The following is a 23561-nucleotide window of genomic DNA, read 5'->3' on the forward strand; positions in this document are numbered from 1 at the left end:
AAGATGGTGAACTTCTTGCTTGGGCAGCAAAGTGGATACACGAAGTACCCTTGTTTCATCTGCTTGTGGGATAGTAGGGCAAAACGAGATCATTGGGAAAAAGTGATATGGCCTTCAAGGGAACACATGACTGTAGGTGCAGCGAACATCATTAACAAGCCATTGGTTGACAGAGAAAAAAATCATTCTCCCACCACTCCATATCAAGCTTGGACTGATGAAGCAATTTGTTAAGGCCTTGGACAAAGATGGTGATTGCTTCAAATACATTTGTAGATCGTTCCTTGGACTGACTATGGAAAAACTAAAAGCAGGAATCTTTGATGGTCCTAAAATTCATAAACTCATCAATGATTTGAATTTCACTAAATTTATGAATGATGTTGAAGCTTCTGCCTGGTGCAGTTATGTCTCAGTTGTCAAGAACTTCTTGGGTAACCACAAAGCAGACAATTATGAAGAATTGGCACAAAACATGCTCACTAACTTTAAACATTTGGGTACTAATATGAGCATAAAGGTACACTATCTCCATAGCCACTTAGACAGATTTCCGGATAATCTTGGTGATTTTAGTGAGGAACAAGGGGAGAGGTTCCATCAGGATATAAAGGTGATGGAGGAAAGGTATCAAGGCAGACGGGACAGACACATGATGGCAGACTACTGCTGGAGTCTCCAACGTGTTTGTCCTGATGCCCCACATAAAAGAAAATCGTACACACAGCGTTTTTCTATGCATTAATTGTAATTATCTGAATCAGCTTACTTTGTTTTAATGTTATTGTACTGAATACAATGCCATTAGGTATTTCATGTGTTTACTTTTGTATGATTTGAGACAGTTTCCATGTCATTTGTGGGCAGGCTATGCCTGACCATTAAACTTTTTGAATTTGTTATGTTTTTCAATGGGGGCATCCATTATATCAAACATTAGAGCCAATCTAGCAAAACCGATGCCATATTCGGAATCAGCGACACAAAGTTACCCTAAAATCAATCAAACATCATTGGCAATAAAATTAGAGTTGACCAGATCATCTACAGGTATTTGAAAGACCAATGAGGAGAGATTGTGCACCAACAGCTCATGGTCTGTCTGACCTGATGACGTATTGGGAAGGGTGCAGTAGATGAAAGACCAGGGAATATTTGGTGTCAGATAAACTGCTGCTCTCACCAAATTTGTTTCCTTGTAGGTCATTAACATTACTATATCACATGATCAATGCAACAAACATACAGGCTGCAATCCTAAACACACTTATTTGGGAATAAGCCCCATTGGAAATACAGTGAGACTTAGGGTAGAGACACACTCAGTGTTCTGCCGGTTCCAGCACGTCTTCATCTCTCTCTTCTGAAAACAGGGGAACATGATGCTAGTCAAACCCCAACACTTTTTACTGTAAAACCTGGTGGGAGCAGCTTGAATGCATTTTTTTTAAAAAAAATCAATTCAACGAGATTTTGCAACTGATGGGCAAATCAACCTATTCCCCCTCCAGATGTCGCCAATGGAAACGCTTTGCTGCAGGTGACTAGTGTGCTCAGCCTTATTTCCAAGTAAACCATTCTCAGACTGCCCTGTTAGACACACAATTCATCCTCACAACTAAACCATGATTGGCAAAAAAGAACCAACCTTCACATTTATCCAGTCAAACCATATACAAGGTTTATAACATCATTTTCCCAAGCTTATGGGACCCATAAAATACAAGAACAGCTTGTGTATGTGTACACGCTGCACATGGCTTCTTAGAGTACATGTTTCCCGTGCCATTATTAACTTTTTAAAACCAATGCAGTAAGGCATGAAGCAAATGTAATGTATCCCATCACTTTATCCTAGGTAACGATGAAGGAGCTAAGTACTTAAGAATGAGCAAGGCAGCCCCAAATAACATAGGCAGGGGAAGGACTTTAACCCAACAGGAAACCATTGGATGTTTGGGAGAGTCATCTACTATCACCCGAGTCTTCAGGGGCTTTAGAACTCGGTCCCACTGTGTCAGGATTGCACTTCTGGCTTCCCCTGACTTTCCAGGTCCAGCCAGGCGGTACTGGTAAGAACTGCAGGGGCCAAAAAGAACTCTCCAGGCTAGCTTGGGATCTAATAGGAAGAGCAATGGCATATTTGGCTTAACGCCTATGCAAGCAGCAATTTCATCCATGTAGGAAACGAAACTTGTCCTTGCTTTGTCCGTCTCACTGGAAATACCCCTAAAGTAGAAAAAGAAATGGGAAGACTGTCAAGCTTCCAAACAATTCCAGTACTGTACAATTCACCTCTTTTGAAGCCCAGTGTAGATTACTGTAGTCCTACTCAGGCATTCAACCTGATCATAACAGTGTTAAATGTGTGTAGGGCGCTGAGTGCCTGTATGCACCAGCCCCGTCCCATTGTCCCCTGGGTGCTGAGAATGCCTCCTCCTCTCCCCAGACATTTGCTTGTTTTGCATGAAGGCAGTTAGAAGTCTCCTCAAGTTTGGGACCTCTGATAATGTAAGGTTTCCGATTGCAGAAAAGCTTCCTAACTGTGCTCAGCTGAATGTGGTGGTTAGAAGCCCCTTTCAGACTTTTGCACTAAATACATGAAAGATGCGTGGAGGGTACATGCCTGGTACACAGGGGATGTTGGAATGGGAACGAAGTGCCTGAGAAACTTGGTCTTCATTTGTCTGTATAACTGGCCCGTAGCCTTACACTGAGTTTCATGACTGAGGAAAGGTTTGAATTTAGGTGTTTCCCAGCAAATTTCCATAGTCCAGCCTGATAGCAAATGGATTCCTTCCTGCAGTGGAGTCACTAGGGTTGGTGTCACCCAGTGCGGTAACTCATGGTGTCACCCCCATGGACCTCCTCCCCTACCAGACCATACAGAATCCTAACCATGTCTACTCAAAAGTAAGTCCTAATGAATTCAATGGGGTTTATTCCAGGTACATGGAATTAGCATTCCTTTACTCCCAGAAAAGCAAGTATTGGATTAAAGCTTTCATATTGGAAAGGTTTCCAAAGCACTGCCCTCTCCAACAGCCCAGGGTCTGACTGCGTGCTACACACAAGAGAAAAAAAGTTATCCCACTTTCTAGTGCTTTCCCCCATCACTTCCCTTATCACAAAAAGTCCAATCTTTTGGGGAAATGGGTTTGTTGCGCAAAACCTCCCAATCAACTATGATTGTGTAGCCTGAATTTGCCAGTATGTGACTGAATCCCACCTGAGTATATCAACAGTCTGGAAACACTTGCTATCTAATCTCCCCCCCCCAAAAAAAATCAGGATGACTGCTCAGTTAAACAGATCTGGAAGCTATCTCTGTGTAGGTTTTCAAATGTCATGAAATGGGATTCTAAGTAATAAAATGTTCATACACACAGAAGGAAAAATGCACAAGTATGGTAATGGTGTGTGCTGTGTATGCAACACTGAACAGTTCTAAAGTTTCCTTATGAAAACTTCTGTGCCATAAAAGAGGCTGCTCTTGGTCAAAGATGATTAATGAAGCCCTGCCTTCCGGAGCAAGTGGGAGGAGCAATCTGGTCAAGGACAACATTCATCCACTGAAGAGAATTAACTTATCATAAGAATGCTAGACTCATTTCTCTCATCACTACAATGTTGTTGATTCCTGAAGTTTTAACTAAAACAAATTTTGTTGGAGGAAACATGTGGTAACCATTCCATGACTAGCACTCATTAAAAAAATCCATGGAGAGTGTAGGTGCCTCCAGGCTGTCTATTTTGCAGAAGGGATTCAAACATATACTAGAACTTTAGATTTGAGCGATGAAAGTGGATTGAAGGGCTCTGTTGCTCTAGTGCAACAAATCCACATAAAAAAGGGTAAGTATGTTTGCAGTTTGGGAAATGAAGGGGAAATGCATTGCAAAGTGTGGGATAAGCAAATGATTAATGGGAAGACATATAAACACCCCATAAGCAAAACAGGGTGAATGCAGGACAAATGCCCATTATCATCTAATTTGCCCTATGTTAGAGGGCTGCCATGCCTCTGAATGGTGGTTTCAAGAGTGTTAAACCTTGGCTGATGGGAAGGGAGGTTTAATTTACCAACCCCTCCCTTCTTGGATCTTCAGTTCTCCCCTCTCGCACTCACTCACTCTCACACACACGTATTTCCAGGTGTCCTATATCACTGAACCTTGGCTTAATGTGCTTGTGGCCTCTGATTTCTGGTGCTTTCTTTTGGGTTATTGAACCTGGCGAAAAATAGCACTGACTGAATGATTATATAAAATGTACAAGAATACATAGCATTTCATACTTCTTATGGAGATTATTCTTCTGTTTAGCAACTTCACTCATCAGTCTGCTCATTGGAGGGAGCTCACATGACCCTGAGTATAAGAAAAGAAATGACAAATATGAACAGCTATATTTCAACCAATATAATCAAAGTACACTTGCTGCTTTGATTTAAATTGGCTTTCATGAGAGAAAGCCTGCCAGGCTTGGGGAATTTAAAATTCACATTGGGATAGTTGTGTTACTCTGAGGTCCTAACTAGATGTTGTGATAGCAGCATGTCCATATATGATATCACATGCAGACATACACACATAGAGGAAATGTTAGCAGATTTGTGGGAATTTCGAGGTTTGCAAAAGTACAGACACATCTGGGGGGACATCCACAATGTCTTTCTGGCTTTCATAGCTCCCCACTTCAATCCAGATTCTAGAAAATCTCCATAAGGTGCCAAGAGTTTTAAGAAAATCTGTACTATAGGAGGAATGCATTTGAAAAACTCTGCTGCGACCTTACATAACTTTTGATGACAGTGTTGTGGATGTAGACGATTGGATGCATGCTCTAATTTCACTGCCAGAGACAGTATGTCTCTGAATACCAGTTGCTGGGAATCACAAGTTGGGAGAGTTCTGTTGCACTTCTATCCTGTAGGAACAGGATGCTGGATGAATGTCTCTCTCTCTCTGTCTGTCTGTCCACCCGTCCATCCAGAAGTCTTTCTGGGATTGTGCCAAAATGAATAGACTGTTTAGATACATAAAGCCCAGTCCTAACCCTGTTTGTTTACATAGGAAGTCAGTCCAACAGAGTTAAACAGGTCTTAATGCTTATGTTCATTTTCAGGGTTACTTTTTGAGGGTCCTCTTAACTCTAATCACTATGGTGCACAGACTTTTTTCTTGAAGTTTAATTTTAATTTTAAAAAGTATTTAATGGCCAAATTACCCATGTTTATTTAACCATGTGTCATCCTTGTGTAAAGCAGGAGTGGGGCAGGGCCTGATTTTCACATCAAAAGGAGCACAGGGGGGTGAGGGATGCTAACCTTTCCCCCTCCTTCCTACATTGTTACAACTATTGCTTCATTTAGAGAGTGCTGAACATTGTTGCACTTTCCCTCTATGTAAATTGGAAACTGACTGTAATAAAGTTTATCATAGAATCATAGAGTTGGAAGGGGCCTTAAAGGCCATCAAGTCCAACCCCCTGCTCAATGCAAGAATCCAAGTTAAAGCATACTTGACAGGTGCCTGTCCAGCTGCTTCTTGAAAGCCTCCAATGTTGGAGAGCCCACCACCTCCCTAGGTAATTGGTTCTGTTGTCGTACCACTCTGACAGTTGGGAAGTTTTTTCTGATGTTCAGTTGAAATCTGGCTTCCTGTAACTTGAGCCCGTTATTCCATGTCCTGCACTCTGGGATGATCAAGAACAGATCCTGGCTCTCCTCTGTGTGACAACCTTTCAAGTACTTGAAGAGTGCTGTTATATCTCTCCTCAGTCTTCTCTTCTCAAGGCTAAGCATGCCCAGTACTTTCAGTCTCTCCTCATAGGGCTTTGTTCCCAGTCCCCTGATCATCCTTGTTGCACTCCTCTGCACCTGTTCCAGTTTGTCTGCATCCTTCTTGAAGTGCAGAGACCAGAATTGGATGCAGTACTCAAGATGAATAGAAGGGAACCGATACTTAACACACTGTGGAAACTATCTTTCTGTGATGCTGTCTAAAATAGCATTTACCTTTTTTACAGCCACGTCACACTGTTGACTCGTATTCAGTTTGTGATCAACAACAATCACAAGATCCTTCTCGCATCTAGTATTGCTGAGCCAAGTATTCCCCATCTTATAACTATGCATTTGGTTTCTTTTTCCTAAGTGTAGAACTTTGCATTTATCCCTGTTAAATTTAATCCTTGCTGTTTTCAGCCCAATGCTCCAGCCTATCAAGATCCCTTTGAATTTTGTTTCTGTCTTCTAAGGTATTAGCTATCCTTCCCAATTTTGTATCATCTGCAAATTTGATAAGCATTCCCTGCACCTCCTCATGCAAGTCATTAATAAAAATGTTGAAGAGCACTGGGCGCAGGACCAAGCCCTACAGTATCCTGCTTGTTACCTCCCCCCAATTTCAGAAGGAACCATTGATAAGCACTCTTTGAGTATGATTCTGTAGCCAACTGTAGATCCACCTGATAGTTGTTCCATCCAGCCCACATTTAGCTAGCTTGCTAATCAGAATATCATGGGGCACTTTGTAAAAAGCTTTGCTGAAGTTGAAATATATTGTGTCCACAACATTCCGACAGTCTACCAGGAAGGTAGATTATTTGTTCATACCATTAAATACTCTTGTGACCCAGCGAGCCTGAAGTTCCACCGCCGGTAGAATGGATCCAGTTATTGCTATAAAGCCCATGACAGCCAATGTGGGCTTCTCTAGATGAGGAGGGAAGATCTGTTTATAAAGAGATGCACTGCTCTTGCAGGCCCTACGGATAGACTCTTCCAGGAAAGGAAATGAGGCAGTGTAGCCAGTTGAAAAGATGACCATGTCTATGTTATCTTCTACGGTTTCATCTTCAAAGATGGCGGAGGTCTCGGCAAATTCCTTTACGTTTGGCTTAACTACCACAGTACCACAGAGGATGCAGCTAGGCAGCTCATCATTCAAAATTAAAGGTGTCCATGGACTGTTAAATAGAGGAAAGTGGAATGGAACACCATTAGCCCAAATATGCTTTCCTACTGTCTCTATTTACCAAGGACAATTATTACCAATGCTTTTTTTTTTTTTTTGTAAAAAGTGAGGTGCTGGTACTTTTTATCTTGATAAAAATGCCGTGGGTGACAGCACAAAATGGATGCCAAGGGCAGCAGAAAAAGGAGTGCTAGTACATGATACCAGTGAGCACTCACACAAAAAAAGCTCTGCCTGTTACTGTCTTATTTTGCCACGGAGAGATGGCGAGCATGCCTGTTAAGGATACTGTTAGTGTCACAGGTTTACTCCACCTCAACTCACCAATCTCTAGAAGTTGAATCTTTGAGGAGGAAGGAGCAGATGCACCATGTCTCTAGTGCATATGCATGCAAACGCCGACATGTGGAGAAAAAAGGGCACTCTGTTGTTTTCCTCCCATTGCCTCCTTTCAGTGCTGTTGACAGGTTTCCAGGTGCCCTCTGGAGGGGGCATCCTCCTGTACCCCACCTGTTCTCTTCCCCCTGCCATCTTAGTACTCCTCTTTCTCCCGTGCCCATTGCCCATTCTATGGAATGCAAATTGTAATAGAATACAAGACATAAAAGAAGGTAAAAAAATACAATAAAACCATACAGCATTTAGCACAGCACATGTCATGGCCCCTTCAGAGGACTCGGAGGAGGAGGAAGAGGCAGAGTTGGCAGACCCAGGAGAAGGAACTAGTGGAACCCCTGAGGACACAACTCTGGCTCTTCCCCAGCTGGAGAATGTCCAGGACCTGGCTGAAGCCCCTCAATCAGATTCTGGGCATGAACAGGAGGCTCCCCTCCCCTCTGCAGAAAGGAGATGCCAGCGAGTAGCACAGCAATGAAGGAAGAGGTCGGGTCGTTTAAGAACAAGCAGCTCTGAGCAGCTGGGAGACTAATCATGGGCACCTGGCTTAGGGAGTCTGTTATAAAAGGCAGCTCATGGCTGCAGCAGACTGCTGACTACAACGTCGGTTGTGACCCCTCGCGTGTAACGCCGTTGCTAGCCTCTAGACCTTCGGATTGGACCCCTGGCTTTCTGAACTCTGCTTCCCTACCTGGACAACGCTCTTGGACACTGCTACTGGTTAGGTTGTCAAGCCTTTCTTCTGCCAGCCAGCCTCCGTTATCTGCCTGGCCTTGATGGATTTATTGCCCAGCGAACTGCCGGCTGCTTCGTTACTGCCTGGCCCCCAGCCCAGAAGCTGACAGCACATTGCAATGGCTACAGTTACAATTGCACTCCTTGAAGGAAGGGCGGGATATAAATTTAATAAACAAATAAATACAAATAGGCAGAAAAATTAATAAGTTGTCCACCAAGACCCTCAGCAATTTTCAAGTAGTCTGTGTGTGGGGGGGGGAATTTGGGAACCAGTGGTACAGACAGTTTTACTGCACCAGTTCCCAGTCCCAGTGGGCTTTCAGCAAAATGCTTGTCTTCATAGAAATAGCTCATAGAAATCTTCAGGGAAAACACAAAATGATCAGCAAGTATGTGTGTTCCTTGACAAACTTGGCTAAAGATTTCATGGGGGGGGGGTTCGCTTTGTCCAGAATGCATTAGAAATCCCCCCTCCCCAATAGGTTCATGTTTACCCATAGAGGTTAGTTACTACATAACCATGCTAATCCCACAAATGTCAGCTTTTGGAAGCAGGCTGTTCTGGCATAGACAATTTAATGCTTAATTAGGAAGAATACCTTTTAATAGGGATCAATCCATAGTTCTCATGGTTAAACCATCGATTGAACAGCTTTGCCCTTATCTTGTTCATGATGCCTGCTGGAAGGAACTTTTCCATGAACCCCTTAAAGCGAGTTGTCAAGACCATGTCAACTGGCCAGCCAGCCTCTGAAAGGCGGCTTAACACCCATGTTCCTCTTCTGGTGCTGAGAAAGACCTAAAGAGAATTCAAAGCTAAGAAGAGTATTCTTAGGGACTTGGCAGCTTCCTGGCAGATGATTTGAGAGCACGTGAGAACTGATCTAGTAGCGGCAAAGAGACTAAGGGCCAAAGGCTGGCCAACCCCTTTGCTAGGTCACACTGTTTCATTATGATCTCCACAGTAAAAGTAGCTCCTCGGAAAATAGCCATCAGCTGATTGATGAAGTAGGAGAGCAAGCTCCTCCAGATATCATTTTCAGTGTGCATTTGTGATGGTACAGGGGCAGGGTGTTTTGTTTTTTTAAATAGCACAAACTGAAGTAGCACCATAACATTTGCCAATGTGATGGACTGAATGAAATTTATTCAGAGGGTGCATGGTGATCAAGACAACTTTGTTGAAGTGGCCATGGCTGTGTTGTCCATGGCTCTGAGCGAAGGAAGCAGGAATTAAAGGACTGATGTGGTGTTTGACTCATAATAGGAGACATCTATAAAGGAGACGGAACGGTGAAAGAGATTACAGAGAAGCACACTACATCTGCAAGTAGAGGGATAGGCACACAGTTGTTTGTTTCTCTGATAGCTTTGTCTAACGTGGCACAAGGAATCCCCATAACAACTTCCTGCTAATCTAAAAATATCAAACCTTGAGAAGATAATAGAGATGGAAATAAGAGTGTCAACTGATGTGTCAGTAAAAGCAAGTGCAAATTGTATAAGATGGGACTTTCTGGAGAGGGGCTCTTTGTTGTGGGTTCCCTACAGAGCACATTAAGACACCAGCAGGAACACCAGAGAGCTAGGGAGAAGCTCTGACATCTCACTCCTCCTCTTAGCTATCCCACCGCAAAAAGAAAAGAAAAAAGCCAGGAACACATTCCATCTGGCCTGTGTGAGGAGAAGCATCACCCTTGAGCGCCAGTTACATCTCGTGCTGTCTGGAGTAGGGTTGCCAGGTCGGAACCATTCAAAAACCTGAGAAAATGGGGGCGGGCCCTAGTGACATCACCGGACGGGCCCTAGTGATGTCACGGGGCAGGCCCTAGTGACATCACAGGGCGGGCTCTAGTGACATCACGGGGTGGGCCCTAGTGACATCACGGGGTGGGCCCTAGTGACATCATTAAACATGATACATTGTATCAACCACAGTTGCTTGGAGCATACCATTCAAAAAAAATTCTCTGGAGATTAAAATAGAAATCTTACCTAAAATAGGGTGTTCCTAGGTCCATCTGAAGTGACAAGGTCATTCTTTCTCACAAGCTTAGGGTGATGCAAAATGGAAATGGACTGCCTTCAAGTTGATCCCAGATAGGGTCTTCATGGTAAGCAGTATTCAGACAGAGGTGGTTTACTATTGCCTTCCTCTGAGTCTGAGAGGCAGTGACTGGCCCAAGGTCACCCGGTGAGCTTCATGGCTGTGTGGGGATTCCAACCCTGGTCTGCCAGGTCACAGTTCAACGCCTTTAGGGAACATTTAATCTAGCTTACTTGCTTCTGGCAAGAAGGGTTTACGTGCCCTCAGGCCAGGCCATTATTGGAAGAAAGAAGCTCAGTGTTGCAGAGATGTTAGATGGGAGCACAGATGGATGCCCCTGAAGGCAACAACTGTAAACATGCTTATTAAGGAACTAAGCCCCATAGAACTCAATAGGACTTACTTCTGAGTAGATATGGTTGCAGCCATGTTAAGGACAAGGGAGGGCATTCTAGGCAAGCAGTTGGCAACTGCCTGTCAGCATTGTGCTGTTGCTAAGACTTGACTGGGGATCATCCACAAAGTTATCCATAAGGCACTGCAACTTTATGTGTTGGCTGGCTACTGCAGTGGATGTCCCCTAATATTTATGGCCATACAAGCAGGGTGAGTGTAGGCAGCAATTGCCTTTCTACTTTATGAGGCCTTATATAGGACCGACAGGCAGCAGGAGAGAGGGGAGGACCAGAAAAAGAACAAAAATAAAAATAAAGGAAGAGAGCGCCTCCTCCTAAGCAATAAGCATGTGCACTGTGTAGAGCGCCTGTCTCCGTTTCCCCCCGAAGCCGCCCCACCCAGCCTCGACGCCAGCGCCTTCTGGGCCAGGCAACCTTGGTGATCTCTGGGCCGCTTCAGCCCCGGCACCTCTCTGCCCTCCCCCCCCTGAGAAAAATCAACTCATTTGAAATGTGGTGTTTGAGGAGAGCTTTGCGGATACCATGGACTGCAAAACAGACAAATAATTGGGTGTCAGAACAAATTAAACCAGAACTATCACTAGAAGCTAAAATGATGAAACTGAGGTTATCATACTTTGGACACATAATGAGAAGACAGGATTCACTAGAAAAGATAATAATGCTGGGAAAAACAGAAGGAAGTAGAAAAAGAGGAAGGCCAAACAAGAGATGGATTGATTCCATAAAGGAAGCCACAGACCTGAACTTACAAGATCTGAACAGGGTGGTTCATGACAGATGCTCTTGGAGGTCATTGATTCGTAGGGTCGCCATAAGTCGTAGTCAACTTGGAAACACATAACAACAACAAATAGCTCCCAAATGTGTCCCTTGCTTCTGATTGCATGGGACAAGAGAGTATGTGACCTATAGCTGTTCATTCACACAATATGCCACCATGGTTTAGCATTACATCTGAACATAACTACTCTGTCTTCAACAGCAGCCAAACAAATTACTTCAAATGCCCATAAGCAAATCAGGATGTGCCAACCAGAAGTATACAGCCTCTGAATGTAGATTCCATTTGCAGCCATGTTAAGGACAAGGGAGGGCCTTCTAGGCAAAACAGACAAATAATTGGGTGTCAGAACAAATTAAACCAGAACTATCACTAGAAGCTAAAATGATGAAACTGAGGTTATCATACTTTGGAGACATAATGAGAAGACATGAGTCATTAGAAAAGATAATAATGCTGGGAAAAACAGAAGGGAGTAGAAAAAGAGGAAGGCCAAACAAGAGATGGATTGATTCCATAAAGGAAGCCACAGACCTGAACTTACAGGATCTGGACAGGGTGGTTCATGACAGATGCTCTTGGAGGTCACTGATTCATAGGGTCACCATAAGTTATAATCGACTTGAAGGCACATAACAACAACAACAAACCTCCCTGATAGACTGTGGGAATGCTGTGGACACAATATATTTCAACTTTAGCAAAGCTTTTGACAAAATGCCACATGATATTCTGATTAGCAAGCTAGCTGAATGTGGACTGGATGGAACAGCTATTGGGTGGATCCACAGATGGCTACACAATCATATTCAGAGTGCTAATCAATGGTTTCTTCTCAACCTGGGGGGGTAACTAGCTGGCTACTATAGGGCTTGGTCTTGGACCCAGTGCTCTTCAACATTTTTATTAATGACTTGGATGAGGAGGGGCAGGGAATGCTTATCAAACGTGTAGATGATGCAAAATTGGGAGGAATACCTAATTCCCTGGAAGACTGAAACAAAATTCAAAGGGATTTTAATAGGCTGGAGCATTGGGCTAAAAACAGCAGAATGAAATTTAACAGGGATAAATGCAAAGTTCTACACCTAGGAAAAAGAAACCAAATGCAGTTATTAAGATGGGGGATACTTGGCTCAGCAATACTACATGCAAGAAGGATCTTGGGATTGTTGTTGATCACAAACTGAATATGAGCCAACAGTGTGATGTGGCTGCAAAAAAAGCAAATGCTATTTTAGGCTGCATTAACAAAGTGAGTGAAGTACTAGTTCTCCTTTATTCAGCACTGGTTAGGCTTCATCTTGAGTACTGCGTCCAGTTCTTGACACCACACTTTAAGAAAGATACAGCAAACTAGAATGGGTTCAGAGGAGGGTAACGAGGATAATCAGGAGACAGGAAACAAAGTCCTATGAGGAGAGACTGAAAGAACTGGGCATGTTTAGCCTGGAGAAGAGCAGACTAAGGGGAGATATGATAGCACTCTTCAAATACATGAAAGGTTGTCACACAGAGTAGGGCCGGGGTCTCTTCTTGATCGTCTCAGAGTGCAGGACATGGTATAATGGGCTCAATAATGCTGGAAGCCAGTTTTCGACTAAACATCAGTGCATTAAATTGAGAGAGAGAGAGTGACTGGCACAAGATCACTAAGAAACTTTTATAGCAGTGTGAAGCTTTGAACAAAAATCATCCTGGTTACTGTCCAAATACTTTCTAGCTGATACAAGTACAGTGGCTATTTATTGTCCTGGTTCTACCCTACAGATCCTCCACCTGCCTTTCATTTCCTCTAACCTCCATAGTCTCTCCAGTCAATCCCCCTTTTTAAAAGGTCTTGTTCCTTCCCACTCTATTTTCTATATTTTGGTACATGCATTTTCTTTACCGCTTGCCTTTTTAAAAAAACCAGTACCGCTGGTTTGGACTGAGGAAAAGGTGTGTGGTTTTGCTCTAACTCCCGTCTCAATAATAATAAAAGGCTCCATCTACGCAAAACAGGAACGTGTAATGATTATTTTCTTCCACTGGCTTTTCTTGCTAGGTTACTCACTGCTCCCCCAAATCGCCCCTGTTCCCATTTCTCCCAGGTAGGGAGGAAAGAGCGCGCTGAGTCTCCTACCCGCCTGCTGGGAAGCCTCAGCTCAGGCGTCCTGTGATCTGGAAGAGCACCGGAAGTGCCCACTCACTGACGGGAAAAATCGCCAAAATAAAATAACGTTTGATATTGTTTTTAAAATAAATAACTTCGTTTACGCTAGGCAGGATTTCATTTCTTTTTTTAAAAAAAGCAAAACGTTAAACATGTAAAAGTGAGCTATTTTACTTTTAAACCATTTAGGAGGGCAGGCGGGGGGGGAGAGAATGGGGGTGGGGGCAGGGAGAGTGAGCGATCTTACTTTTAAACCATTTAGGAGGGCAGGCGGGGGGGCGGAGAGAATGGGGTGGGGGCAGGGAGATTGAGCGATCTCTTACTTTTAAATCATTTAGGAGGGCAGGCGGGGGGGGGAGGGAATGGGGTGGGGGCAGAGAGAGTGAGCGATCTCTTACTTTTAAACCATTTAGGAGGGCAGGCAGGGGGGAGAGAATGGGGGTGGGGGCAGGGAGAGTGAGCGATCTCTTACTTTTAAACCATTTAGGAGGGCAGGTGGGGGGAGGGAATGGGGGTGGACGGCAGGGAGAGTGAGCGATCTCTTACTTTTAAACCATTTAGGAGGGCAGGCGGGGGGAGGGAATGGGGGTGGGGGCAGGGAGAGTGAGCGATCTCTTACTTTTAAACCATTTAGGAGGGCAGGCAGGGGGGAGAGAATGGGGGGGCAGGGAGAGTGAGCGATCTCTTACTTTTAAACCATTTAGGAGGGCAGGCGGGGGGATGGAATGGGGGTGGGGGCAGGGAGAGCGAGCGATCTCTTACTTTTAAACCATTTAGGAGGGCAGGCGGGGGGATGGAATGGGGGTGGGGGCAGGGAGAGCGAGCGATCTCTTACTTTTAAACCATATAGGAGGGCAGGCGGGGGGGGAGAGAATGGGGGTGGGGGCAGGGAGAGTGAGCGATCTCTTACTTTTAAATCATTTAGGAGGGCAGGTGGGGGGAGAGAATGGGGGGGCAGGGAGAGTGAGCGATCTCTTACTTTTAAACCATTTAGGAGGGCAGGCGGGGGGAGGGAATGGGGGTGGGGGCAGGGAGAGTGAGCGATCTCTTACTTTTAAACCATTTAGGAGGGCAGGCGGGGGGGGGAGAGAATGGGGGTGGCGGGGGGAGAGAATGGGGGTGGGGGCAGGGAGAGTGAGCGATCTCTTTTAAACTATTTAGGAGGGCAGGTGGGGGGAGGGAATGGGGGTGGGGGCAGGGAGAGTGAGCGATCTCTTACTTTTAAACCATTTAGGAGGGCAGGTGGGGGGAGGGAATGGGGGTGGACGGCAGGGAGAGTGAGCGATCTCTTACTTTTAAACCATTTAGGAGGGCAGGCGGGGGGAGGGAATGGGGGTGGGGGCAGGGAGAGTGAGCGATCTCTTACTTTTAAACCATTTAGGAGGGCAGGCAGGGGGGAGAGAATGGGGGGGCAGGGAGAGTGAGCGATCTCTTACTTTTAAACCATTTAGGAGGGCAGGCGGGGGGAGGGAATGGGGGTGGGGGCAGGGAGAGTGAGCGATCTCTTACTTTTAAACCATTTAGGAGGGCAGGCGGGGGGAGGGAATGGGGGTGGACGGCAGGGAGAGCGAGCGATCTCTTTAAACCATTTAGGAGGGCAGGCGGGGGGAGGGAATGGGGGTGGGGGCAGGGAGAGTGAGCAATCTCTTTTAAACCATTTAGGAGGGCAGGTGGGGGGAGGGAATGGGGGTGGGGACAGGGAGAGTGAGCGATCTCTTACTTTTAAACCATTTAGGAGGGCAGGCGGGGGGAGGGAATGGGGGTGGACGGCAGGGAGAGTGAGCGATCTCTTACTTTTAAACCATTTAGGAGGGCAGGCGGGGGGGGAGAGAATGGGGGTGGGGGCAGGGAGAGTGAGCGATCTCTTACTTTTAAACCATTTAGGAGGGCAGGCGGGGGGAGGGAATGGGGGTGGACGGCAGGGAGAGCGAGCGATCTCTTTAAACCATTTAGGAGGGCAGGCGGGGGGAGGGAATGGGGGTGGGGGCAGGGAGAGTGAGCAATCTCTTTTAAACCATTTAGGAGGGCAGGTGGGGGGAGGGAATGGGGGTGGGGGGAGGGAATGGGGGTGGGGGCAGGGAGAGTGAGCGATCTCTTACTTTTAAACCATTTAGGAGGGCAGGCGGGGGGAGAGAATGGGGGTGGGGGCAGGGAGAGTGAGCGATCTCTTACTTTTAAACCATTTAGGAGGGCAGGCGGGGGGGGAGGGAATGGGGGTGGACGGCAGGGAGAGCGAGCGATCTCTTTAAACCATTTAGGAGGGCAGGCGGGGGGAGGGAATGGGGGTGGGGGCAGGGAGAGTGAGCAATCTCTTTTAAACCATTTAGGAGGGCAGGTGGGGGGAGGGAATGGGGGTGGGGACAGGGAGAGTGAGCGATCTCTTACTTTTAAACCATTTAGGAGGGCAGGCGGGGGGAGGGAATGGGGGTGGACGGCAGGGAGAGTGAGCGATCTCTTACTTTTAAACCATTTAGGAGGGCAGGCGGGGGGAGAGAATGGGGGTGGGGGCAGGGAGAGTGAGCGATCTCTTACTTTTAAACCATTTAGGAGGGCAGGCGGGGGGAGGGAATGGGGGTGGACGGCAGGGAGAGCGAGCGATCTCTTTAAACCATTTAGGAGGGCAGGCGGGGGGAGGGAATGGGGGTGGGGGCAGGGAGAGTGAGCAATCTCTTTTAAACCATTTAGGAGGGCAGGTGGGGGGAGGGAATGGGGGTGGGGGGAGGGAATGGGGGTGGGGGCAGGGAGAGTGAGCGATCTCTTACTTTTAAACCATTTAGGAGGGCAGGCGGGGGGAGAGAATGGGGGTGGGGGCAGGGAGAGTGAGCGATCTCTTACTTTTAAACCATTTAGGAGGGCAGGCGGGGGGAGGGAATGGGGGTGGGGGCAGGGAGAGTGAGCAATCTCTTTTAAACCATTTAGGAGGGCAGGTGGGGGGAGGGAATGGGGGTGGGGGCAGGGAGAGTGAGCGATCTCTTTTAAACTATTTAGGAGGGCAGGTGGGGGGAGGGAATGGGGGTGGGGGCAGGGAGAGTGAGCGATCTCTTACTTTTAAACCATTTAGGAGGGCAGGTGGGGGGAGGGAATGGGGGTGGACGGCAGGGAGAGTGAGCGATCTCTTACTTTTAAACCATTTAGGAGGGCAGGCGGGGGGAGGGAATGGGGGTGGGGGCAGGGAGAGTGAGCGATCTCTTACTTTTAAACCATTTAGGAGGGCAGGCAGGGGGGAGAGAATGGGGGGGCAGGGAGAGTGAGCGATCTCTTACTTTTAAACCATTTAGGAGGGCAGGCGGGGGGAGGGAATGGGGGTGGGGGCAGGGAGAGTGAGCGATCTCTTACTTTTAAACCATTTAGGAGGGCAGGCGGGGGGGAGGGAATGGGGGTGGACGGCAGGGAGAGCGAGCGATCTCTTTAAACCATTTAGGAGGGCAGGCGGGGGGAGGGAATGGGGGTGGGGGCAGGGAGAGTGAGCAATCTCTTTTAAACCATTTAGGAGGGCAGGTGGGGGGAGGGAATGGGGGTGGGGACAGGGAGAGTGAGCGATCTCTTACTTTTAAACCATTTAGGAGGGCAGGCGGGGGGAGGGAATGGGGGTGGACGGCAGGGAGAGTGAGCGATCTCTTACTTTTAAACCATTTAGGAGGGCAGGCGGGGGGGGAGAGAATGGGGGTGGGGGCAGGGAGAGTGAGCGATCTCTTACTTTTAAACCATTTAGGAGGGCAGGCGGGGGGAGGGAATGGGGGTGGACGGCAGGGAGAGCGAGCGATCTCTTTAAACCATTTAGGAGGGCAGGCGGGGGGAGGGAATGGGGGTGGGGGCAGGGAGAGTGAGCAATCTCTTTTAAACCATTTAGGAGGGCAGGTGGGGGGAGGGAATGGGGGTGGGGGCAGGGAGAGTGAGCGATCTCTTACTTTTAAACCATTTAGGAGGGCAGGCGGGGGGAGAGAATGGGGGTGGGGGCAGGGAGAGTGAGCGATCTCTTACTTTTAAACCATTTAGGAGGGCAGGCGGGGGGGAGGGAATGGGGGTGGACGGCAGGGAGAGCGAGCGATCTCTTTAAACCATTTAGGAGGGCAGGCGGGGGGAGGGAATGGGGGTGGGGGCAGGGAGAGTGAGCAATCTCTTTTAAACCATTTAGGAGGGCAGGTGGGGGGAGGGAATGGGGGTGGGGACAGGGAGAGTGAGCGATCTCTTACTTTTAAACCATTTAGGAGGGCAGGCGGGGGGAGGGAATGGGGGTGGACGGCAGGGAGAGTGAGCGATCTCTTACTTTTAAACCATTTAGGAGGGCAGGCGGGGGGAGAGAATGGGGGTGGGGGCAGGGAGAGTGAGCGATCTCTTACTTTTAAACCATTTAGGAGGGCAGGCGGGGGGAGGGAATGGGGGTGGACGGCAGGGAGAGCGAGCGATCTCTTTAAACCATTTAGGAGGGCAGGCGGGGGGAGGGAATGGGGGTGGGGGCAGGGAGAGTGAGCAATCTCTTTTAAACCATTTAGGAGGGCAGGTGGGGGGAGGGAATGGGGGTGGGGGGAGGGAATGGGGGTGGGGGCAGGGAGAGTGAGCGATCTCTTACTTTTAAACCATTTAGGAGGGCAGGCGGGGGGAGAGAATGGGGGTGGGGGCAGGGAGAGTGAGCGATCTCTTACTTTTAAACCATTTAGGAGGGCAGGCGGGGGGAGGGAATGGGGGTGGGGGCAGGGAGAGTGAGCAATCTCTTTTAAACCATTTAGGAGGGCAGGTGGGGGGAGGGAATGGGGGTGGGGGCAGGGAGAGTGAGCGATCTCTTACTTTTAAACCATTTAGGAGGGCAGGCGGGGGGAGAGAATGGGGGTGGGGGCAGGGAGAGTGAGCGATCTCTTACTTTTAAACCATTTAGGAGGGCAGGCAGGGGGGAGAGAATGGGGGTGGGGGCAGGGAGAGTGAGCAATCTCTTTTAAACCATTTAGGAGGGCAGGTGGGGGGAGGGAATGGGGGTGGGGGCAGGGAGAGTGAGCGATCTCTTACTTTTAAACCATTTAGGAGGGCAGGCGGGGGGAGAGAATGGGGGTGGGGGCAGGGAGAGTGAGCGATCTCTTACTTTTAAACCATTTAGGAGGGCAGGTGGGGGGAGGGAATGGGGGTGGACGGCAGGGAGAGTGAGCGATCTCTTACTTTTAAACCATTTAGGAGGGCAGGCGGGGGGAGGGAATGGGGGTGGGGGCGGGGGGAGGGAATGGGGGTGGGGGCAGGGAGAGTGAGCGATCTCTTACTTTTAAACCATTTAGGAGGGCAGGCAGGGGGGAGAGAATGGGGGGGCAGGGAGAGTGAGCGATCTCTTACTTTTAAACCATTTAGGAGGGCAGGCGGGGGGATGGAATGGGGGTGGGGGCAGGGAGAGCGAGCGATCTCTTACTTTTAAACCATATAGGAGGGCAGGCGGGGGGGGAGAGAATGGGGGTGGGGGCAGGGAGAGTGAGCGATCTCTTACTTTTAAATCATTTAGGAGGGCAGGTGGGGGGAGAGAATGGGGGGGCAGGGAGAGTGAGCGATCTCTTACTTTTAAACCATTTAGGAGGGCAGGCGGGGGGAGGGAATGGGGGTGGGGGCAGGGAGAGTGAGCGATCTCTTACTTTTAAACCATTTAGGAGGGCAGGCGGGGGGGAGAGAATGGGGGTGGCGGGGGGGAGAGAATGGGGGTGGGGGCAGGGAGAGTGAGCGATCTTACTTTTAAACCATTTAGGAGGGCAGGCAGGGGGGAGAGAATGGGGGGGCAGGGAGAGTGAGCGATCTCTTACTTTTAAACCATTTAGGAGGGCAGGCGGGGGGATGGAATGGGGGTGGGGGCAGGGAGAGTGAGCGATCTCTTACTTTTAAACCATTTAGGAGGGCAGGCGGGGGGAGGGAATGGGGGTGGGGGCAGGGAGAGTGAGCGATCTCTTACTTTTAAACCATTTAGGAGGGCAGGCGGGGGGAGGGAATGGGGGTGGACGGCAGGGAGAGCGAGCGATCTCTTTAAACCATTTAGGAGGGCAGGCGGGGGGAGGGAATGGGGGTGGGGGCAGGAAGAGTGAGCAATCTCTTTTAAACCATTTAGGAGGGCAGGCGGGGGGAGGGAATGGGGGTGGGGGCAGGGAGTGTGAGCGATCTCTTACTTTTAAACCATTTAGGAGGGCAGGCAGGGGGGAGAGAATGGGGGTGGGGGCAGGGAGAGTGAGCGATCTCTTACTTTAAACCATTTAGGAGGGCAGGCGGGGGGAGGGAATGGGGGTGGGGGCAGGGAGAGTGAGCAATCTCTTTTAAACCATTTAGGAGGGCAGGTGGGGGGAGGGAATGGGGGTGGGGGCAGGGAGAGTGAGCGATCTCTTACTTTTAAACCATTTAGGAGGGCAGGCGGGGGGAGGGAATGGGGGTGGGGGCAGGAAGAGTGAGCAATCTCTTTTAAACCATTTAGGAGGGCAGGTGGGGGGAGGGAATGGGGGTGGGGGCAGGGAGTGTGAGCGATCTCTTACTTTTAAACCATTTAGGAGGGCAGGCGGGGGGGAGAGAATGGGGTGGGGGCAGGGAGAGTGAGCGATCTCTTACTTTTAAACCATTTAGGAGGGCAGGCGGGGGGAGGGAATGGGGGTGGACGGCAGGGAGAGTGAGCGATCTCTTATTTTTAAACCATTTAGGAGGGCAGGCAGGGGGGAGAGAATGGGGGTGGGGGCAGGGAGAGTGAGCGATCTCTTACTTTAAACCATTTAGGAGGGCAGGCGGGGGGAGGGAATGGGGGTGGGGGCAGGGAGAGTGAGCAATCTCTTTTAAACCATTTAGGAGGGCAGGTGGGGGGAGGGAATGGGGGTGGGGGCAGGGAGAGTGAGCGATCTCTTACTTTTAAACCATTTAGGAGGGCAGGCGGGGGGAGGGAATGGGGGTGGGGGCAGGGAGAGTGAGCGATCTCTTTAAACCATTTAGGAGGGCAGGCGGGGGGAGGGAATGGGGGTGGGGGCAGGGAGAGTGAGCAATCTCTTTTAAACCATTTAGGAGGGCAGGTGGGGGGAGGGAATGGGGGTGGGGGCAGGGAGAGTGAGCGATCTCTTACTTTTAAATCATTTAGGAGGGCAGGCGGGGGGAGAGAATGGGGTGGGGGCAGGGAGAGTGAGCGATCTCTTACTTTTAAACCATTTAGGAGGGCAGGCGGGGGGAGGGAATGGGGGTGGACGGCAGGGAGAGTGAGCGATCTCTTACTTTTAAACCATTTAGGAGGGCAGGCAGGGGGGAGAGAATGGGGGTGGGGGCAGGGAGAGTGAGCGATCTCTTACTTTAAACCATTTAGGAGGGCAGGCGGGGGGAGGGAATGGGGGTGGGGGCGGGGGGAGGGAATGGGGGTGGGGGCAGGGAGAGTGAGCAATCTCTTTTAAACCATTTAGGAGGGCAGGTGGGGGGAGGGAATGGGGGTGGGGGCAGGGAGAGTGAGCGATCTCTTACTTTTAAACCATTTAGGAGGGCAGGCGGGGGGGAGAGAATGGGGGTGGGGGCAGGGAGAGTGAGTGATCTCTTACTTTTAAACCATTTAGGAGGGCAGGCGGGGGGGAGGGAATGGGGGTGGACGGCAGGGAGAGTGAGCGATCTCTTACTTTTAAACCATTTAGGAGGGCAGGCAGGGGGGAGAGAATGGGGGTGGGGGCAGGGAGAGTGAGCGATCTCTTACTTTTAAACCATTTAGGAGGGCAGGCGGGGGGGAGGGAATGGGGGTGGGGGCAGGGAGAGTGAGCAATCTCTTTTAAACCATTTAGGAGGGCAGGTGGGGGGAGGGAATGGGGGTGGGGGCAGGGAGAGTGAGCGATCTCTTACTTTTAAACCATTTAGGAGGGCAGGCGGGGGGAGAGAATGGGGGTGGGGGCAGGGAGAGTGAGCGATCTCTTACTTTTAAACCATTTAGGAGGGCAGGCGGGGGGGAGGGAATGGGGGTGGACGGCAGGGAGAGTGAGCGATCTCTTACTTTTAAACCATTTAGGAGGGCAGGCAGGGGGGAGGGAATGGGGGTGGACGGCAGGGAGAGTGAGCGATCTCTTACTTTTAAACCATTTAGGAGGGCAGGCGGGGGGAGGGAATGGGGGTGGGGGCAGGGAGAGTGAGCGATCTCTTACTTTTAAACCATTTAGGAGGGCAGGCGGGGGGAGAGAATGGGGGTGGGGGCAGGGAGAGTGAGCGATCTCTTACTTTTAAACCATTTAGGAGGGCAGGCGGGGGGGAGAGAATGGGGGTGGGGGCAGGGAGAGTGAGTGATCTCTTACTTTTAAACCATTTAGGAGGGCAGGCGGGGGGGAGGGAATGGGGGTGGACGGCAGGGAGAGTGAGCGATCTCTTACTTTTAAACCATTTAGGAGGGCAGGCAGGGGGGAGGGAATGGGGGTGGACGGCAGGGAGAGTGAGCGATCTCTTACTTTTAAACCATTTAGGAGGGCAGGCGGGGGGAGGGAATGGGGGTGGGGGCAGGGAGAGTGAGCAATCTCTTTTAAACCATTTAGGAGGGCAGGTGGGGGGAGGGAATGGGGGTGGGGGCAGGGAGAGTGAGCGATCTCTTACTTTTAAACCATTTAGGAGGGCAGGCGGGGGGAGAGAATGGGGGTGGGGGCAGGGAGAGTGAGCGATCTCTTACTTTTAAACCATTTAGGAGGGCAGGCGGGGGGAGGGAATGGGGGTGGACGGCAGGGAGAGTGAGCGATCTCTTTAAACCATTTAGGAGGGCAGGCGGGGGGAGGGAATGGGGGTGGGGGCAGGAAGAGTGAGCAATCTCTTTTAAACCATTTAGGAGGGCAGGTGGGGGGAGGGAATGGGGGTGGGGGCAGGGAGAGTGAGCGATCTCTTACTTTTAAACCATTTAGGAGGGCAGGCAGGGGGGAGAGAATGGGGGTGGGGGCAGGGAGAGTGAGCAATCTCTTTTAAACCATTTAGGAGGGCAGGTGGGGGGAGGGAATGGGGGTGGGGGCAGGGAGAGTGAGCAATCTCTTTTAAACCATTTAGGAGGGCAGGTGGGGGGAGGGAATGGGGGTGGGGGCAGGGAGAGTGAGCGATCTCTTACTTTTAAACCATTTAGGAGGGCAGGTGGGGGGAGGGAATGGGGGTGGACGGCAGGGAGAGTGAGCGATCTCTTACTTTTAAACCATTTAGGAGGGCAGGCGGGGGGAGAGAATGGGGGTGGGGGTGGGGGCAGGGAGAGTGAGCGATCTCTTACTTTTAAACCATTTAGGAGGGCAGGCGGGGGGAGGGAATGGGGTGGGGGCAGAGAGAGTGAGCGATCTCTTACTTTTAAACCATTTAGGAGGGCAGGCGGGGGGAGAGAATGGGGGTGGGGGCAGGGAGAGTGAGCGATCTCTTACTTTTAAACCATTTAGGAGGGCAGGCGGGGGGAGAGAATGGGGGTGGGGGCAGGGAGAGTGAGCGATCTCTTACTTTTAAACCATTTAGGAGGGCAGGCGGGGGGAGAGAATGGGGGTGGGGGCAGGGAGAGTGAGCGATCTCTTACTTTTAAACCATTTAGGAGGGCAGGCGGGGGGAGGGAATGGGGGTGGGGGCAGGAAGAGTGAGCAATCTCTTTTAAACCATTTAGGAGGGCAGGTGGGGGGAGGGAATGGGGGTGGGGGCAGGGAGTGTGAGCGATCTCTTACTTTTAAACCATTTAGGAGGGCAGGCGGGGGGAGGGAATGGGGGTGGGGGCAGGAAGAGTGAGCAATCTGTTTTAAACCATTTAGGAGGGCAGGGGGGGGAGGGAATGGGGGTGGGGGCAGGGAGAGTGAGCGATCTCTTACTTTTAAACCATTTAGGAGGGCAGGCGGGGGGAGGGAATGGGGGTGGGGGCAGGAAGAGTGAGCGATCTCTTACTTTTAAACCATTTAGGAGGGCAGGCAGGGGGGAGAGAATGGGGGTGGGGGCAGGGAGAGTGAGTGATCTCTTACTTTTAAACCATTTAGGAGGGCAGGCGGGGGGAGGGAATGGGGGTGGGGGCAGGGAGAGTGAGCAATCTCTTTTAAACCATTTAGGAGGGCAGGTGGGGGGAGGGAATGGGGGTGGGGGCAGGGAGAGTGAG

General features: G+C 49.7%; 1 protein-coding gene across 5 annotated transcripts in view; it reads right to left on the bottom strand.

Annotated features, from left to right (window-relative positions):
* Positions 1 to 1655: 1655 nt before the first annotated feature.
* Positions 1656 to 23561, bottom strand: part of LOC133364479 (dimethylaniline monooxygenase [N-oxide-forming] 4-like) — a 32300-nt gene continuing 10394 nt past the window's right edge. Inside the window, exons 6-9 of one of the 5 annotated variants that reach the window (XM_061585108.1) lie at positions 8714 to 8913; positions 6620 to 6972; positions 4298 to 4370; positions 1656 to 2229 (exon numbers count right to left, since the gene is read on the bottom strand). In XM_061585108.1, coding sequence (XP_061441092.1) covers positions 1845 to 2229; positions 4298 to 4370; positions 6620 to 6972; positions 8714 to 8913 — 1011 coding nt within the window. In that variant the 3' untranslated portion in view covers positions 1656 to 1844. Of the gene's footprint in view, positions 2230 to 4297; positions 4371 to 6619; positions 6973 to 7304; positions 7549 to 8067; positions 8255 to 8713; positions 8914 to 23561 lie in introns of those variants that run through there. The other 4 variants (XR_009757955.1, XM_061585139.1, XM_061585118.1 and 1 more) reach the window with 4 other exon arrangements.

Source organism: Rhineura floridana, chromosome 1 (assembly GCF_030035675.1).
Source record: "Rhineura floridana isolate rRhiFlo1 chromosome 1, rRhiFlo1.hap2, whole genome shotgun sequence".
Taxonomy (NCBI): domain Eukaryota; kingdom Metazoa; phylum Chordata; class Lepidosauria; order Squamata; family Rhineuridae; genus Rhineura; species Rhineura floridana.